The sequence below is a fragment of the Oncorhynchus mykiss genome, chromosome 15 (assembly GCF_057628025.1).
Source record: "Oncorhynchus mykiss isolate SJ-2025 chromosome 15, ASM5762802v1, whole genome shotgun sequence".
NCBI lineage: Eukaryota > Metazoa > Chordata > Actinopteri > Salmoniformes > Salmonidae > Oncorhynchus > Oncorhynchus mykiss.
In genome coordinates this window covers 72,112,265-72,132,013 of record NC_143036.1, presented here as the reverse complement: position 1 = coordinate 72,132,013, position 19,749 = coordinate 72,112,265, and the positions used below count along the sequence as shown (strand labels likewise).

The window sequence follows — 19,749 nt, the reverse complement described above, 5'->3', positions numbered from 1 at the left end:
ATTGCATATCAGTGCTAGAGGCGTCACTACAGACCCTGATTCGATCCCAGGCTGTATCACAACCGGCCGTGATCGGGAGTCCCATAAGGTGGAGGACAATTGGGCCAGCGTCTTCTGGGTTAGGGGAGTTTGGCTATCATTGTAAAATAAGAATTTGGTCTTAACTGACTTGCCTAGTTAAATAATGATCATGCTGTTTAATCAGCTTCTTGATATGTCACACCTGTCAGGTGGATGTACTATTTTGGCAAGGTAGAAATGCTCCCTAACACAGACAAACATTTTTGTGCATGAAAATTGAGAGAAATAAGCTTTTTGTGAGTATGAAACATACCTGGGATTTTTTATTTCAGCACATGATTACACATTTATATTTTTGTTCAGTATATTAGTGGTAATTCCTAATCTATAGATTCATGAAATGCATTTGAATTCTTTCTAGCTTTCCTCAGCTGAACTACTGTCATTGTTACTCATCAAGGCACATACAGCTCTTCTGTGAGCTGAATCACTCGTGACACAACTTTGGCCTGGATTTAATCTGTAGAGCCCTGGCTGCAATTAATCCCGGACAAAATGTTGTTTTTGGTTGTTTATCACAATGTAGAAGTACTAAAAGAATTGTGCCTCGTGTCCGTCTGCTAAAATGCATTTTATGTGTATAGTACATTGTATTTTCATAGAGTTGTAGCTCAAATGAGTAATGAAGAGACTTCAATGAACAATACAAAAAATGTTACTGTCTTTTGTAATGAAAACCTCAACTTAACCTAATAGAAAGGAAACTCAAGCATACTTAAAACTAAACTTTATTAGATGCATGGGTATATTTACCATCTATAAACTCAAGCTATGGTTTGGGATTTTTTTTTAATACAAAACAGGCATGTCTTAGAAACTTTGCTCCGGACATTGGCAGTAAGGGGTGAGATACCACTGACATTGGTCTCATATCAGCTCTAGAGGTTGAACCATTTGACAATCTTAATACTGGCCATCAATCTGGGTCTGAATGTTTGCATGCTAATAAATCTGTACCATGATTTAATTTATCAATATTCACTCAATGGTAATGACTTCATTACCATTATATATAATATTAATTAACAAAATAGGACTCACATTCCCTTCAAAGGAGCAATGTTTCAATGACAGACTAGCAGTTATTGAGCACCAACATCAGTTTCACATGTTTAAAGAACACTGCCTCAGAGGACTTGCAGGGATTATGCCGTATGTTACCAGATGTCACTTAGGAGTGCATTGTGTGGGTGGGAAAGTAAAGCAGTGTTGAATAGTCACTTCAAATGGGTGACAGGACAATTGTGACTACGGTAGTTTATACAATTTAAGATTTGAGGGTTACGTAAACTCTTGAGAATCCCAGTTTCAGTAGAAACGTGTTTCCAGGTTCTGATGTTTCACTCATGTTGAGTGTGCACACCGGCATACAGATTAGTTTCAGTAGTTGGGAATGCCATGACTTCATCTGAGGTCCGCCACCTAGGTCACATTTAACATGAGAAAACAATGCATGGCCACACTGCCAAAACTATTGAACTGGGAAACAATTGATCCAGCACTTTGGCCAGACTGATCTACACAACCATGTGCAGAGTGATGGGGCAGTGGTCACTGCCCATAGCTTGGTTGCGGATCTTGCTATCACAAAGGCCTGGCAGTAGAGCAGAGGACAGCACAAAGTAGTCCAGACGCCAGCCTACGTTCTTAGAGCGAGAGTTCATCATGTAGGTCCAGAAGGTGTACGCATTGGCCTGCTCGGGGTACAGCTCGCGGAAGCTGTCGGTGAAGCCTGCAGCCAGCAGCTGATTGAAGCCCTCGCGCTCCTCTGCTGTGAAGCCTGCGTTTTTTTTATTGCCTTTGGAGTTCTTCAGGTCGATCTCCTCGTGGGCCACGTTCAGATCGCCACACAGCACCAGGGGCTTGCGCTTGTCCAGGTCGCTCAGGTAGGCCTTGAACTCCACGTCCCAGGTCTTGCGATAGTCCAGGCGCACCAGGCCTCGGCCAGAGTTGGGCACGTAGGCGGTGACCAGGAAGAAGGTGGGGAACTCAGCAGTGATAACACGGCCCTCCTTATCATGCTCCTCTTTACCTGCAGACAGATTAGGGATAGGCAGGTTAACTAGGACACCTGGAGAGAACAGTCAATGGGTAAAGAGAAGACACTCACAGCCAACTAGAGTAACCAGGATCAGCCATTCACTCACCTATGCCATAGGTAACTTTGAGGGGCTCAGTCTTGCACAGCATAGCTACCCCGCTATAGCCCTCCTTCTCATCAGAGCCAGCCCAGTACTTGTGGGGGAACTCAGGCATGGAGGTGATTTCATCAGGAAGGGACTTCTCAGCGCACTTCGTCTCCTGCAGGCACAGCACATCTGGGGCCTCGTCACGCACCCACTGGGCAAGAGGGGGAAAATAACCAGTCAGCTCCTTCACATTGCACTGCCATTTATCAGTGTTTAAAAGGTGCAGCCACTGTGCAGATTAATGAACCAGACAATAGTATTTAACAGAAGTTCATACGCACTCAACGTTTAAATCTCATGCATTGCATAACTAGTGTGTGGACTTATTTCACGTGTAGTTAACAATTCTATGCACTATAGCTCAACTAACCGGTGCCTCTGCACATTGACTCTGTACCAGTACCCCTGTATATAGTCTCGCTATTGTTGTTTACTGCTGCTCTTTAACTACTTGTTATTTTTATTTATTAACCCTAACCCTTATACTTTTAAAACAGCATTGTTGGTAAGGGGCTTGTTTTATAGCTCAATGCCAAGTCGTATTGCAGCTTTGGACTCTGTGGTTCCCAAACTCACATCAAGGCCCTTCTTCTTGACCCAAGCTCTGAGCCCATCCACATTCCAGGAGGTGATCTTCATATTAGCAGCACGACCATCTTTGCTGTTCATCTTATCAGGAGGGTCACTGTACAGAATGGGAGCCTCTGGTTCCTTGACCTTCTTTCCTTTCTTGGCAGCGGGAGCTGTAAGGTGACAGAGAAAACAGGAGGGGTAATGAGACTGGTGTAACAGTATTTTTGTTTGTATTCTGTTCTGCTTCAGACATAATGCAAGTTAAGTGTAAGATACGCAAAAAACAGGACACATCAATTGTCTCACCTGTGCCGTTGTCATGGTCACCATCTCCAGCCTCCTGCTCATTTTTCTTCGCTCTTTTCGACATACTTTCACTCGTTCTTATCCCACACACGCCCCGAAGACACACAACACGCACACACGAGTACACACGCGTCGCCGCTGGGAAAAGAAAAACAGATGATCTAGTCATTAGCTTAATTTATAGCAGCCACTTTAGCAAATACAATAGCGACGCTTAGCTCATCAGCTACTGCCACAATAGCTACTAGTTTGTACGCCAGATATGTGATAAAGATGTTTACAGTATCACATATCCATTTAACAATTCTGTAACTACTGCAAAAACAGGCAAATATTTGATAATAAGCTAGTTAGCTAGGACATATACATAACTTTATGTGCGGCCTATGGCTCAATCCATGTCGAATGAAGATCGAGTCTGAATAAATGGGCAATGTGCACGAGCAATCTGGCAGAAAATGAATGCAACTAATACTGCTACTACTACTTCTTTGCAAATTAAGAATTGAACTAGAGAGAACCCAAAGTATTCTTACTTTGCGTTTTCACAACAAAGGATTCAAACGTGTCACAGTCGCACAGTCACTCCTCCAAAACAAAGCAGTGGGGTTTGAGGAACATGGTCACACACACACGCATGTGGTGTAGGCTGCCCTATATTATGCCTGATGTGATTTTCCCCTGAATCCGTGAACGCACCAGGTATCCGCTTTTTATGCATGTTATGTATTTGTTTACGTCAAACATTAAATGTCTACAATTAGCTTCCAATTGTTTTGGTTAATACAATACATTGAAAGATACAATTCTGTAAGGAAATCATCAAACGACCTCTTGTTATGGGTCCTCACTGCCTAGAGTACTGTCTGAAACCCGAAATACTCAGCAACCGGAAGGTTCGTATTCAACCTTTTGCTTTCTCATCTGAAATTATAATGTTTTTCATTTAAAACACGTGAAATTGGCTCTTAATGTGCCTTCGTTTTTGGCATTTGAACTGAATAATTGATTGTAGATCTAGATCGCCACCTGGTGTGCAACCCGAGTGTTTAGCTAACTAATCATGCTTCTAATAGTTTTAACCAAACATGACACTGTTTTTGGTATCTATATTCTAGTGCTTATGTTCTACTTTTCCTATTGCTTTTGAAGAATAAATAAAATAACACTTGTACTTTTTAGTCGTTGACATTGCACTGTTTATTCTTGTATGAACTGATGTATGCAACTGTTTCTGGTATTTGTAGCAATGTCCTCGCACTCTGAACATATTTTTTTCAGATGCACACAAGACCAATAAAACTATGACATTCTTTCAATGTGCTCAAGTTTTTATTTTATAAAAAAAAAAAATGTTATTCATTATAATTCTCCATCTCCCTCAAACTCTCTAGCTGTCATGACTGTAGTGATTGGATTTGAGGGTAGTGCCAACAAGATTGGTGTGGGCATTGTGAGGGATGGGGAAGTACTCTCAAACCCCAGACGCACCTACATTACACCCCCTGGTCAAGGCAAGTTGGTTGAATTCAAAGTAGACTCAAATGACAACTGAAGGCTTGCGTTTGTCCTAATGCTCATGTGTGTAGTTGCAGTAACAGACTAACTCTCCATCACAGGGTTCCTGCCTAGTGAGACAGCCAGACATCACCGCAGTGTCATCCTAACAGTTCTGAAGGAGGCGCTGGAGGAGGCAGGGCTGAAGCCTGCTGACGTTGATTGCGTGGCATACACAAAGGGTCAGGAACTCCTATGTCACTGATTCCTATAAAGCTGAAATGGCCTTTCCTGACCTGTAGTACCATTCAGTTTTCACCAACATTATATTATTTACCCCAGGACCAGGGATGGGTGCCCCCTTGGTGACAGTGGCTCTGGTGGCGCGCACAGTGGCCCAGCTGTGGGGGAAGCCTCTCCTGGGTGTCAACCACTGTATTGGCCACATTGAGATGGGCCGCCTCATCACTCAAGCCAATAACCCCACTGTGCTCTATGTCAGTGGGGGTAACACACAGGTCAGTCACCCATACATATATACTAAGACAGACTTGGGATGTCCCGCACAACTTGAGAGTTCTTAGGGTTTCCCCTTAGTTAGCACTCATACCTGTCTCAACTGAGGTTTCTGGGTTTAGTTGTGCTCTAATGCAATGTTTCCTCATGAAGGTGATTGCATACTCTGAGCGGCGCTACAGGATATTTGGTGAGACCATCGACATTGCAGTGGGCAACTGCCTGGACAGGTTTGCCAGGGTGATAAAGGTGAGTTCTGCATGGCTCTTCAGGGGACTAAACTGAAACAAACCTGACTAAGTAATGCTCCTATAAAGGCTACATGCTGAAACATGTACACTTCCATCGTCTTACAAGAGTTGCTGAATATCATTTTCAATTTGCTCCTCTTTTCATGCATCTTGTTTTTAAAGCGAGATAGCAACATCCTTTTTTCTCCTCTTTAAGATTTATTGTGGACTCTGACTATACCTTGTATAAATTGTTTTACCATTCTCATGAATCAAAATGGTTTGTACTCAGATTTCCAATGATCCCAGCCCTGGGTACAACATTGAGCAGATGGCCAAGAAGTGAGTACATGTGTTTTCTTTGGAATTGCAGTCGGCCAGTAGATGTTTTCATATGTATATATTTACACTATTGATTTCGTGTTTGTTTTGTCAGAGGTACACAGTATGTGGAGCTTCCATACACGGTGAAGGGGATGGACGTGTCATTCTCTGGGATTCTATCCTATATCGAGGTAAGATGCAGAGCCTTTAAGTGGGAATTAAGTTCTGCATTGAGTTGCATTGCATTGGGTTGCATAGCATTGTCGGGGAGAGACAGGGTTTTTGTGATTTGTTAGATGGACTGTGGTTATAATAAGGGGGGGGCATGTTTGATGTGCTCATATTTGTCCCTTTTCTTTCAGGAAGCAGCTGGGAAGATGTTGAAATGTAATCAGTGTACAGCAGAAGACCTGTGCTTCTCCCTACAGGTCAGAACAAAAGCAATAAACTGCCCCAGTGCATTGTTGTCAGCCTGTTTCCTGCATCGGCACGGCAACACCCTTCCCTTTCAGAATGATGGCAGCTACATGGTGGCATCACTCACAGTCTGAGAGGTGTCACAGCACACCACTGTGTAATGATCCTTCACTACTTGTGTGTCCTGTAGGAGACCCTGTTTTCCATGCTGGTGGAGATCACAGAGAGGGCCATGGCTCACTGCAGCTCCCAGGAAGTGCTCATCGTTGGAGGCGTTGGCTGTAAGTCAATTGTACTTCATTGTGGGGGTTGTGGGCTTTCCAATGTAATTCATTAAAGCACATAAGATGTAATATCATGTAAATCTGTCTGATCTCATTATGGACAGGCACAACTCAAACACAACCCTTCAGGAATGCTGATGACGGTTTTGCTCTGTAGGTAATCTGCGTCTGCAGGAGATGATGGGAGTCATGTGCAAGGAGAGGGGTGCAAAGCTCTTTGCTACAGATGAGAGGTAAGGTTCTACATATTATGTTTTCAATACAAGGGATCTGACAAGTGTATCTAAGACATTCCATGCTTACCTTTATTATTTATGAACTAATACAAGTAAACAGGTTTATGTTGATGCTAATTTCACAATGTACTTTAACTTTGTGCATCCTGTTATTAAAATGTGATATTCTGTTTCGTTGTGTCACAGCTTTTGTATCGATAATGGAGCAATGATTGCACAGGCTGGCTGGGAGATGTTCCGATCCGGTCAGACAACTGAGCTGTCAGACTCATGGATCACTCAAAGGTAATTCCACTATATCTGCAACTCAAATGATTCCCTTTCATTATATTCTATTGTACAGTACAATGATTTATCATATTTATATTGTACAGTACAATGATTCCCTTTCATTCTATTGTACAGTGATTCCCTTTACATAAACATTTTAGCTAAAATGTTACAGGAAGTTCTTGTCTATTTTACGAAAGTGTATTGAGATGTTAACTGGATATTTTTTGACAACAGGTCTACCATATTGTGCTGTCATCCAGTGACAAGAGAAACATTGTTGTTGGCAGGTACAGAACAGATGAAGTGGAGGTGACCTGGAGAGATTGACAGCTCACTACCCAACAGGCTGCAACTTGCACCCACCCATCTTCCCTTTACCTGGATTGTATGTGTTGTGTCATGATGGAGGGAAAGAATGTAGAAATATTCTATTGTTCTGAACTCCTCAACACAACAGTTTTTAGCCACACTCATTAGTATTTTAGGCCTAGATTAAATCCGGACTGCAGAAAATCAGCGCGATTGAAATGTAAAGGCAATGTTCCCGCATTTGGAGAAAACACCTTTATCTTTTGATCTTTTTGTCTTTCTCTATCGCTGGATTCAATCTGTATCGCAGAAGATCCGCATTAAAGTCATGTCTGATTGAGCCAACATATGCAGCGTTTACCGTGAATGAAGTCTCCGCGAACGCGGGAACTATGCCTTTAAATGTCAGTATAATGCAGATCTTCCGCGATATGGATTTAATCCAGCCCCTAGTCCACAATATAGCCACGTTTATACCTGGTGTTAACGTGTCCTGATCGTGTCAACATTCTGATTGCGCCCATATTTTTTGACAAGTGTATACAATTAAAATTAGTACCTCCGGAGATAGTCAGTGATGCGTTGTAATGTAGCTAGATTTCTTACAACTGTAAACATCTGAATTATCAAACCATTTAAATCATTCCTTCTAAAATCATTGACAGGTGGCAATATTGGCTTAACATTAAATACAAATTTGCTTTACACTGAAAGCTGAAATGTACCTTTTTTGAGGATGGGGATCAGCAAGATTAGAACCTGTGATCTTATGGTCCCTAGCCCAGTGCATTGCACCAGCAGAGGTGAGGGCACTATGCCTTTTCCCCCACATATTTAAAGCTGTTCAGACAGAAAGGTAGGTCAATTTGGAACTCAAGACGCAAAAGATTTCCCCTCCCCCTCCTGTAACTCCGCCCACTGTGCATTTATCCAATCAAGTCGTCCAAGGATCACAATCAATTATTTTTGGGCTTTATTCAGTCCGTATCGCCATAGAAATTGAAAGGCAATGTTCTTGCGTTAGCAGCACTGCATTCACAGTAAACACTGCATGTCGGCTAAACTGGAAAAAACATTTAAATCGTGCTGAACTTCGGTGACAAGGATAGTCAAGCCCTCAGTTTACTTTAAAAAAAGGTAAATACATTTTAAACTTGTCCGTATTAACAAAGCAAATAATGCTGTTGGTTATGTATCATATGTAAAAATGATAAAACAATGAAGTATGAGCATTACCAGTAAGACCATGGGGCAAGTCAAGTTCATTCAATTTTATTATGCAATACTGTTCACTTATCCTCCAGTGTATTTTTTATATATTTCAAATCATAAAACTGAGCTAGTGTGATCATGAGTAATCATATGGATTCATGAGTAACATTCACCCAATCAGGGTACAAAATAAAACAGCATTAGGATCAGACAGGGGAAGGGTGCGTTCTTATTGTGCTGTCTGCACCCCTGTAAACTGGAGACATGATTACACATCTGTCCCGTGTAAAATACGGTCAAATGAAGCAGGTATAACACATTTTCAAATTTGTGAAAATAAACAAACACCTGGTAGGGTAGGCGTACCAAAGATTGGTCACAACAGATTAGAAAGTGCTTGACGGATCCCTTACAACAGAGGACAAAACAGAAAATGTCTGATAAAACTGCAGTTCCTCACAATAAAATGACAGCTCTTAAGATTGTTAAAAAAAGACCAGCTCAACACGACATTAAAACGAATCATTTTGAGCCGATAGGAACTCCAGGTCCAATTCATTAAGGCAGGCCTTTGAAGGCGTTAGAAAAGTCCCTAGTTGTGGATCTCATCAAGGAGTTAGTCCAAAGTGTCTCAGTGTGGCTTTGTGTAAAGACATCGACCTGAGTGCGTGTGGGGGTGTGTGTGGGGGTGTGTGTTGTGGCAGACAGGTCTATGCGTCACTAGGCTGGCTGGTCCAGGGAGTTCTTATACCAAACTACCTTATTGGGATCTGAAACAGAAAATAAGACAGCATTTAGTGACAGGCAGCATTGTCAAACCTCTCATACAATCTAGCCCTTGGGGGCTGCAGCAAGGACTTCTGAAAAGGGAAACGCACTACATAAAAAATAAAAAAACATCTCAAGTTGTATCCTTCTTTAGAACCATTAGGGTGCATGATACAAATGTTTTTGCAGACAAGATACAGCAAGTTTAAATGATGTCACTAGTAGGATCTCCCCTAGATCCAATACAATTTGCCTACTGGTCATGCTGAATAACCACAAACAATTTTCACTAGCCTAGTGAAAATTGTGTTCAGTTCAACACCATCTACTTATTGAGAAGCTGGTAAACTGTAGTCAGGTGAGATTTAACCCTGCCATCTCTTCATCTAGAAAGGTTAACAAGGGAGCCCTGTAAGGTTGCGTACAATTGCCAAGCCTCTGGCCCAGCCCATGGATTCTTTAAATATGCGGACGACACTCCGCTGGTGGGATTCCTTAAAATCATATCAAGCCTCACCTGAAGGTCTCGACAGAGAAACATCCAAATTCATCCAGTGATGCCAAGACAACTCCCTTAAAAAATAAACATTAAGAAAAATGGAGATGGCAATTGATTTAAAAAATATGCCCCCCCCCCTCCCGAAGAGCAACAGGGAATCAGTTGGAATTGAGAGACAATGTGAAATTCAATGACTGTGCCCTCACAAAGACAGAGATTGTTCTTCACTGCACTTATTCTTCTACGCGTTTAAACCAAATATTTGTATAACTAAACCAAGAGACCACAGCCCGTTGTTTCAAATTGGAACAAATGAGTCAATAGTCCAAGTGGATCCTTCACATTTATATATCAGTCTCATCGTTCCATCTGTATTTAAACCGTCTTGTATTATTGGGTGTTTTTACATATTATGGTGGGATAATAAAATATATCAACGTTTAACAAATCAAACCATTAAAGAGACCATTTAATTTTTTAAGTAACGTTTGTTCGTTTTTTCCCCAACCTCGAAAGTAATGTCAAGATGAAACCATGTCCCACGACAGTGGTTGTGTGTATCCAGCTATACGCCACAACTCCAAATGAATGGAAAAGATGAGCACCGTTTCATTTCCTGGTTTTATTGGGTGACCGCATTTTCTATTAATTTGGGGTGGAGGCATATAGCTAAACTGAATTTACACCACTGATGTTGTAGGATGTGATTTTCTCTTGACATTAGACTACTTTAGAGGTCTGAAAACATCTTAAAATCCTTTAAAATTATGAGCCCTGCTTCAGAGATTCTAATGCCCAGCGTGGAGAATGGAGAATCCGGTCCAAATTCTAATAATGGACCTTCCTGATGAACATCTCACCTTCTTTCTGTTTGTTGCAGGTGACATTCCATTCTAAAAATGAACAAGGTATAATTAGGATTCATAATATGATCCATACAACTTTATGACAGATGCCACAGAAAAATAACATTTATAATACATTAATGTATTATTGAGGTCTTAACCACATCAGCCCTTACCTATTGTGTGATAGTGCAGAGCCTCCTTTAGATGGTGACAGGTGAGAAGCAGCTTCCCATTGATCTTTGCTTCCTCTTCTCTGTACTGGTCAATGGAGATTGAGGTAGTGACAGGAACTGGGATTTCACCACTGGCCTGGACTGTGTGATGCCTCTCTTGTGTTGGGTTTGCGGTTTCACCTCCAAATGTGAGCTGAGGTGCTGCTATGGGGGCAGGAGAGGGAACTGAACCCTCTGTGGCTTGGAGGACCTCACTGATGAAACTAAGTCCCCACTGGTTCTGCAGCAGGACACCGATGGCTGGGCGGCCCTCCTCCTCCAGCACTCCACCCACTGCCCCTGACTTCACTTTCGAGGCATAGCTGATGGTTGGCTGCAGCTTGGCAGGGCTGTCCTGCACTGGAAAAGCAGGTGGGTGCTTGAGTAGAGACAGGCTGTCCTCCACCCACCTCTCCTTCTGGCTCTGCTTCGGGGGCCTATCTGCTACACGCCCTGCCCCCCTGGGCCCCTCTCTGCGAGGGCCACGGCCTTTGTGCTGGCCTCTACGATCTCTGTCTCTACGGTAAGTGAAGGCATGTACATGGGCGGGTCCGTTCAGGTTGCCCTCGAGGGCCTGGGGTGAAGCTTGGCAGGGCTGCTGGTCAACCCCAGTTGGGCAGCCTCCACCTCCTCCACCACAGTTGCCAGACCCAGGTGATAGGCGGCGGTTGCCAATGTGAGCCTCTGGGTTGGTGGAGGACACAAGGCCAGCAGGATCACACAGGGTGTCAGACTCGCACACTGTGTTGGCCTCCCATGTACCTAAAGTTAGATATAAGGCAAAGGAAGATCGTTAGAATCCCCTAATAATTTAAGAAATATATTTTTTTAAATGGAACAGTCTAAACTACACATTTCTGTTCTGGTTTATTGGTGAAATTATGAACTAGCTAACTATCAGAGTACCCATCTTAACTTGTTAGGTTTTGTTGGGGCTTTAGGTTAACTGGCTAGCTAACGTTAGCTAGCCACATAGCTACGCAGAGCTAGAATGCACGCCACGTTTGGCCTAGCTAGCTACCGATTAAGCTGAATCCAGAAAAAAAAATCCAGTGGCAAATTTTATAATGACACTTAAATGACTTTACAACCATGTTATGCAAGTTGTATGTCATATGAGCAAAAAGCTACGTAACTAACGTTATAACCTTATCGAACTGCCTTGCCAACCAACCACTTGCTAACTAGCTAGCTAGTCTGCTAAGATACAGAAAAGCAACGTGTATGGAACGTTAACAGTAGCCAACGTCAGCTAACCTGAAACGTAATTTATTTAAAATAGTAACTTATAACTAAGCAGGAGGTACTATAATACGGCCATACCGTTAGTCTTCAAGTATGCATTAGAACAATAAACCATTTCCTGGCTAGCTAGCTAGCATTACGTTAGATAAGTTTCATAACACCCCGGCTCCAACACACCGTACCGGGAGTGTTCATTTCAGAACGTTTTACTAACGTTGGCAAACTAGAAAGTCACAAAGTAATGTGCTAATAGCTACCGGTACCCAAAACTCACCTGTTTTGATATGCATATCTTTTTGATGAAATGTATTTCTTCTGGAATTAAACCGTTACTGAAAGTTTGTTTACAGCGGTTGTCTTGATTGTGGCCACACGGAAACTGTCGGAGGTGGAAATGACCGTCACCGTTCAACTTTGCCGGATATTGAAGCGCGAATAGAGGGATGTTAATCAAATAGTTTTCCCGCCCACAAACCCTTTGCAGAAAGGGAAAAATAACATACTTTGTCTTAGTAATTAATAATATTAATAGATTTCATTCTGTCTGAATCATGCGCCTGGATTTACCAATAACTTCTATAATCGAATTTCTGATATCTGAAATAATATTTATTTAACACACATCAATGTATTTCTTTCCTTTAGCTCTTTTCTCTTTTCAGAGGCCTCTCACCTCTCTGCCTATCCATCCTACTCTCAACATGTTTCTCAGGCACCTCTTTCTCCCTGCTCCTCCAGTCACAGCTGCTCTCTGATGGATGAGAGTCATTCCAGTTGCTGTGCTTTTGCTTAGAAAAAAGCAGCAACTGGTTTCCTCTCTGTCTAGCTCTTCTACTCCTACCAACTCCACCCCTCTCTGTCTCTCCATTCCATTGCTCCCTGCCATTTCCTCCCTGGTCTCGCCATGTCTGGCCCACTCTGTCCTTCTCCTCTCTGTCTTTCGCCTTGTGGACTCTTTTCTCCTTTCTCCAGAAGCGTGCAACATCACCCAACACACCCAGACTTCTGTGTTTCTGTGCCTGGCACCCAGGGAAGTTGACTTGTCTTCCACCCTCAAGCATTTCACCCTTTGAATTGATCTCCTCTTGAAGTCCTTCAGTTCTCTTGTATGGAAGGCTATGTTGTTGCTTTCCTTTGCCCTTCAATGGAGTCTGGGAGTCTGTCATAGGCCTAGCATTGCCTTGTATCTCCAGAACCATGATGGACATTTCATCACCGGAGGTACAGATTTTTGTAACCTCTACCTCCACTTCCTTTCTTTTACCAATCTCTCTCATTTTCACATATCCATCACTGTTTCGTATCTCCTCACTGTCTCTGGCCTTCTGATGCTCTAACTTTCTTCCTGTAGGACCTTCCTCTCCATCTATGACCTCTGAAAGTATAACAAAAAAAATCAGTTCACTCATAATTCACAAACAGGACAAACATTTATATCAACATCAGTTATGTTGGCCGGTGACTTTAATGCAGAGAAACTTAAATCAATTTTACCGAATTTCTATCAGCATGTTAAATGTGCAACCAGAGTGAAAACAATTCTAGATCACCTTTACACCACACACAGAGACGTGTACAAAGCTCTCCCTCGCCCGCCATTTGGCAAATCTGACCAGAACTCTATCCTCCTGATTCCTGCTTACAAGCAAAAATTAAAGCAGGAAGCACCAGTGACTCTGTCTATAAAACAGTGGTCAGATGAAGCAGATGCTAAACTACAGGACTGTTTTGCTGGCAGAGACTGGAATATGTTCTGTGATTCTTCCAATGGCATTGAGGAGTACACCACATCAGTTACTGGCTTTATCAAGAAGTGCATCGAGGACGTCATCCCCACAGTACATCCCCCAACCAGAAACCATGGATTACAGGCAACATTCGCACCGAGCTAAAGGGCAGAGCTGCCGCTTTCAAGGAGCGGGACTCTAACCCAGAAGCTTATAAGAAATCCCGCTATGACCTCCGACGAACCATCAAACAGCCTAAGCGTCAATACAGGACTAAGATCTAATCATACTACACCGGCTCCGACGCTTGTTGGTTGTGGCAGGGCTTGCAAACAATTACAGACGACAAAGGGAAGCACAACCGAGAGCTGCCCAGTGACACGAGCCTACCAGACGAGCTAAATAACTTCTATGCTCGCTTCGAGTCAAGTAACACTGACTGTGTGGTCACGCTCTCCGCAACCAATGTGAGTAAGACCTTTAAACAGGTCAACATTCACAAGGCCGCAGGGCCAGATGGATTACCAGGACGTGTACTCCGAGCATGCGCTAACCAACTGGCAAGTGTCTTCACTGATATTTTTAACCTGTCCCTGACTGAGTCTGTAATACCAACATGTTTCAAGCAGACCACCCTAGTCCTTGTGCCCAAGAACACGAAGGTAACCTACCTAAATGACTACTGACCCACGTCTGTAGTCATGAAATGCTTTGAAAGGCTGGTCATGGCTCACATCAACACCATTATCCCAGAAACGGAAGACCCACTCCAATTTGCATACCGCACCAACAGATCCACAGATGATGCAATCTCTATTGCATTCCACACTGCCCTTTCCCACATGGACAAAAGGAACACCTATGTGAGAATGCTATTCATTGACTACAGCTCAGCATTCAACACCATAGTGTCCTCATCACTCATCACTAAGCTATGGACCCTGGGACTAGACACCTGCAACTGGATCCTAGACTTCCTGATGGGCCGCTCCCAGGTGGTAAGGGTAGGTAACAACACATCCGCCACGCTGATCCTCAATACGGGGGCCCCTCAGGGGTGCGTGCTCAGTCCCCTCCTGTTCACTCATGACTGCACGGCCAGGCACAACTCCAGCACCATCATTAACCATCATTGCTGATGACAATGTCATCACCTGATCACAACAATGTCATCACCTGATCACAACAGTGTCATCACCTGATCACCGAAAATGATGAGACAGGTCAGAGACCTGACCGTGTGGTGCAAGGACAACAACTTCTCCCTCAACGTGATCAAGACAAAGGAGATGATTGTGGACTACAGGAAAAGGAGGACTGAGCACGGCCCCATTCTCAGCGACAGGGTTGTAATGGAGCAGGTTGAGAGCTTCAAGTCCCTTGGTGTCCACATCACCAACAAACTAACATGGTCCAAGCACATCAAGACAGTCGTGAAGAGGACACATCACCAACAAACTAACATGGTTCAAGCACATCAAGACAGTCGTGAAGAGGGCACGACAAAACCTATTCCCCCTCAGGAGACTGAAAATATTTGGCATGGGTCCTCAGATCCTCAAAAGGTTTTACAGCTGCACCATCGAGAGCATCCTGACGGGTTGCATCACTGCCTGGTATGGCAACTGCTCGGCCTCCGACCGCAAGGCACTACAGAGGGTAGTGCGTATGGCCCAGTACATCACCGGGGCCAAGCTTCCTGCCATCCAGGACCTCTATATCAGGCGGTGTCCGAGGAAGGCCCTAAAAATTGCCACCCTAGTCATAGACTGTTCTCTCTGCTACCGCACGGCAAGCGGTACCGGAGCGACATGTCTAGGTCCAAGAGGCTTCTAAACAGCTTTTACCCCAAGCTATAAGACTCCTGAACAGCTAATCAAATGGCTACCCAGATTACCCCCCCCCCCCCCCCCCGCTATGCTGCTGCTACTCTCTGTTATTATCTATGCATAGCCATTTTAATAACCCTACCTGCATGTACATAATTACCCCAATTACCTTGACACCGGTGCCCCCACATGTTGACACATTGACTCTGAACAGGTACACCCTGTATATAGCCCCGATATTGTTATTTACTGCTGTTCCTTAAATATCTCCTTAGGTCAATATTCTTATCTTTTTTTTGTGTTGGTATTTTTTTTTAACTGCACTGTTGGTTAAGAGCTTGTAAGTACGCATTTCACTGTAAGGTTGTGTAAGGTTTGTCACCTGTTGTGACAAATAAAATTAGATTTATGACACATTATACTTATCATTAACTTGAATGTTATGCTCTTACCCTGGACTTTTAAGCTCTCTTGAAATGTCTTATTATTCTCCTCTCCAGCCTCTTCTCTTTCCCATGATGCTTTGCTCATCACTCCCTCATCAGTATGTACATTTGTTCTGTTCGTCTTTTCTTTAATCTGTTTTCTATCATATTTTTCTCCCTCATTTGTCTCTACACAACAGTTAGAAATATTTTCCTCAGAGATCTTGCTAATCGTCTCATCCACTTTATGTCCATCTATTTTTTCTATGTCCATTCTTGCTAATTCGTCTGAGATCAAATCTGTTTCCTTACTACATCTTTGTCTCTCTCGTTCCTCTCTTCGCTTGTCCTTACTTCTCTGCCCTGTCCGTACTTTGGTTCTCTTCTCTTTATTCCTGTCATCTGTCTCCACAATTTCCTCCAGACCTAATTTGGCCCAGTCACTACCTTCCCCTCCTCCACTCTCTTTGCCATTTGACCCCTTGCCCTTTGAGGCTTTCTTACTTTGCCCTGTAATGTCCATCACTGTCTCTCCGTCACCCCCATCCTCAGGCCCTCCACCTCCCTCAGTCAGTGTCAACCCCTCAGCAGCCGCTTTCCGGCGTTGCAGGCACTTGATCTTGTAGGCAATGCGGCTCCTTTGCAGGATCATCTCCCTAACCTCTATCGTTCTGGCGTCGGTGCGGCTGAAGCTGGTTCTGGCTAAGACTGGTTCTCTGAGCAGTGGCCGGGACGGAGGCCTGGGACGGAGTCCTATAATGGAACTTTCCATTCCGGACCGGGAGGGCATCCATGTGGTCAAATCACAGTTCCTCTCCCGCTCTCGCTCCCTCCTCCTTGCCCTCTTTCTCTCTGCCCTTCGATCTTTGGCACTGTTAAAGTTCCTCATGTCTTTCTTCTTCATCTCATCTTTAATTCTCTCGTTTTCTCTCATTAATTTATTGATCCCCTCTCTCAATGACCTCCAAAAAGCCTTGTCCTTCTTAACTTCATTGAGAGCCCTTGAGAGAGAGGAGAGGACCAGCTGATTTCCCACTCTCTCCTCATTTAGCTGGTGGAATCCATCGTACATAACTAAGTCTCTCATGTACGGCTTGGGAAGGATTTCTTCAGTGTCTGCCTCTACTGCTCTGGCTATCCTCCACTGTCCATTATGCTCTAAAGAGCGGGAGGGAAAATTTAAATCCAATCAATACATACCTGTAATCTAAATTTACACCAAGAATCACAATAATTAAAATGTTGGATTCAATTTAATCTATTTAATCTACCTTGTAGTAACATGGAAACATAGGCTACCCTTTCCTGTGGTCAAAATATGTCTAGAAATATAATCAACTACATAATTATCACAATACTCACCAATCAGAGAGTTCCTGTCACACTGTGAGGAGCACTTCTCCCATTCCTTTTCTCCATACTTCTTCTCTCCCTCCATCCTTTTGGTCACACTCTCCCCTCTCGTCAGAATGTAGTGTGGCACAGAAACCCATGCAGACTTTATGTCCCAGCTGTATTTGAATTTGTATTCCATCATGTTGTGGTCTTGAGCATAGCGACGGCAGTCATCAGTCTCATAAGAGGGTGACCAAGTATGTCCACTGAGTTGGACTTGACCTTTGGGCCTCATGACTGACTCGCACAGATGATGGCTATGACTGGTGTGAGACAAAGGGTCAACCATGTCATCCTCACGGTCTGACTCCAAAAACTGGTCATCATGACAGGTGATGACACTGCCTAAGTGCATTCTAGATATAAATATTTCAATCTCATGTGATCCTACAGGGTCTGTAGTGAACACAGTTCTGTCATCAGGGGCTGAGATAATGTTATCTTCCAGGATTTCATTGACGAGAGGTTGAATGGACACCAAAGTGGGGTTAATTAGATTTTCAGTGGTCTGAGACTTCACTACAGGCTGGTCAATAGGGTTATCTTTGCCTTGGTCCAACATATTGGAAAACAACAGAGCCTTATTGAAAGAGTCCATAGTGACTATTGATCCAAGAGCAGTGGCAACAAGGGACAAAGACTGGTCAGACGAGCTCACAGAATCTCTGCGAAAGTCTACTGCAGGTCGGTCATCATGGTCTTTAATGTTGAGGGAGATTTCCTTGTCAGAGTTCAAAGAGTCCTCAAACGGTACAGAATAGTGCGTTAGCAGCTGGTCAGTGCTTTGCAAGTCATCCTCTGCCCTCTGCTGCCCTCTGGAGTCAACAGCTGAGTCCACCACTGGCAGGTCGTCAGTGATCAGTGACACTTCACTGGAGTCAGACAGAGTCAGGTCAGAGTCATTGCCAGGATTCACTAAGGTCTCCATCAGTACCAGGGCAGTGTGCCACCCAGGGTCCAGCCCTTCTACCAATGCCAGGTCAAAGTCTGGAGTCAGAGAACCCACCACAGCATGGTCAGCAACATATCCATTACCTTCAGTGCCCAGAAGCACTTCACTGGACAGTGCCTCAGGTTGGTTAGCATAGACCACTGTGGCCTTAGTAACCACTGAGTGGATTTCAGTGTTCATAGATGCCTTGATGGTGTCAACTTGGTCAGCATGAGGTTCAGCAATCAGGGAGTCTTCACAGGATCCTGATTTCAAGCTGTCATCACTGTCTTTGGCAGCTGAATGGACTCCAAGGTTGATTGGGCTTTAGGTGTCTTCGACATATCAATGCATTTCAGCTCCATTATTCTTAGGCTTGAAAACTCCCCATGGCGTCCATCTGTCAGAACTGTGTGTACAGCTTCCCTAATGGCTTTCTCTGCCAGCTGTAAGGAAAAATGTATGGTTCAGTATTGACTGTGTTTTCTACACATTAACATCACCTGAATAGTTGTCAAATAATTTAAAAAAAATTAAAATAACATGCTGCATTGTCAGCAACTAACGTCAGCTAAGTTACGTAGCTAGATAAATTAGCAACGCAGTTGTAGTGGAAAATGTATTTCATAAAAAAAATAGCAAACTCATAACTCAAGATAATTTACCTAATTTTGTCAAAATCAATCACAGCGTCCCTCAAACAAACGATGAAACGCTAGAGTTTAACGATATCAAGCAAACATCGGGAGCTAGCAAGCTACTATTTCTTTTAGCAAGCAACAAGTTGATGATTGTTTGTGTTCAAGTATTCGAAGCGTTAGTAGAAGACTTTAGCTAGCTACGTCAGATGCCAAATGTCCAAATCAAAACATTTTGACTACAGCGCGTTTAAGTTTTCAGTACTAGGCGCTGTCCACTGGCTCATATGTACTAGGCCATACCAGGCTCCATAGTAGGCCATACCAGGCTCCATGTGCAACAGTGTTGCAATTGTTGTGTTCCTATTTGCTTCGCATACATGGCTTTAATGTGTGTGTGTGTGGGGGAGGGACTTTAAATACCTGTACCTGTTGATTATATACAGGGAAATATTACACATTGTGTCAGCTGAACAATACCTTTCAAGTATTAGCATCTTGACATGTATTTCATGGGTACAGACTCAAACCACATATGAAAACTGCATTAGTGATTGTATGGCTGGTGAGCCCTGAGTTTGGTTCCAATGCACAGCTTACTCCCCACCATTGGTCCAAAGGAAAGGAATATGCAACTCCTGATTATTGAAAATCCAAAACCCATATTGAGAAACTCAGGCATGTAACTCCTACACTTTTTTTTTTTAAAGGTTCATATATTTTATTAGGCTATCTGAGCTTTCATACAGTGTTGCTTGCTATAATCAATGCTATTATTCTAGAGT

At 43.4% G+C, this 19,749-nt stretch overlaps 4 protein-coding genes across 5 annotated transcripts; 1 reads left to right on the top strand and 3 right to left on the bottom strand.

The window, feature by feature from the left end:
* Nucleotides 1-793: 793 nt before the first annotated feature.
* Nucleotides 794-3,819, bottom strand: LOC110490648 (DNA repair nuclease APEX1). The gene is made up of 5 exons (XM_036956973.2): nt 3,686-3,819; nt 3,150-3,287; nt 2,847-3,013; nt 2,229-2,421; nt 794-2,113 (listed from the first exon to the last, which is right to left on the bottom strand). The coding sequence occupies exons 2-5, from the start codon at nt 3,211-3,213 to the stop codon at nt 1,599-1,601; spliced, it is 939 nt and encodes a 312-aa protein (XP_036812868.1). The 5' UTR covers nt 3,214-3,287; nt 3,686-3,819; the 3' UTR covers nt 794-1,598.
* Nucleotides 3,749-7,948, top strand: LOC110490647 (tRNA N6-adenosine threonylcarbamoyltransferase). Of its 2 annotated transcripts, none has more exons than XM_090201113.1 (12): nt 3,749-4,045; nt 4,544-4,663; nt 4,769-4,888; nt 4,989-5,164; nt 5,316-5,411; nt 5,685-5,734; nt 5,829-5,907; nt 6,079-6,144; nt 6,324-6,414; nt 6,575-6,650; nt 6,840-6,938; nt 7,214-7,948. In XM_090201113.1, exons 2-12 carry the CDS (start codon nt 4,549-4,551, stop codon nt 7,251-7,253), a joined length of 1,008 nt encoding a protein of 335 aa, XP_090057239.1. In that variant the 5' UTR covers nt 3,749-4,045; nt 4,544-4,548; the 3' UTR covers nt 7,254-7,948. The 2 variants fall into 2 exon arrangements, with proteins under 2 accessions (XP_090057239.1, XP_090057238.1); XM_090201112.1 differs by having other exon boundaries at nt 7,161-7,948.
* Nucleotides 7,949-8,491: 543 nt separating this feature from the next.
* On the bottom strand, nt 8,492-12,827 carry LOC110490654 (uncharacterized). Its single transcript, XM_021564128.3, has 4 exons — nt 12,294-12,827; nt 10,736-11,536; nt 10,575-10,607; nt 8,492-9,217 (listed from the first exon to the last, which is right to left on the bottom strand). The coding sequence occupies exons 1-4, from the start codon at nt 12,307-12,309 to the stop codon at nt 9,168-9,170; spliced, it is 900 nt and encodes a 299-aa protein (XP_021419803.3). The 5' UTR covers nt 12,310-12,827; the 3' UTR covers nt 8,492-9,167.
* Nucleotides 12,607-18,803, bottom strand: LOC149978170 (uncharacterized). The gene is made up of 2 exons (XM_090201103.1): nt 17,363-18,803; nt 12,607-17,158 (listed from the first exon to the last, which is right to left on the bottom strand). The coding sequence occupies exons 1-2, from the start codon at nt 18,525-18,527 to the stop codon at nt 15,954-15,956; spliced, it is 2,370 nt and encodes a 789-aa protein (XP_090057229.1). The 5' UTR covers nt 18,528-18,803; the 3' UTR covers nt 12,607-15,953.
* Nucleotides 18,804-19,749: the final 946 nt, after the last annotated feature.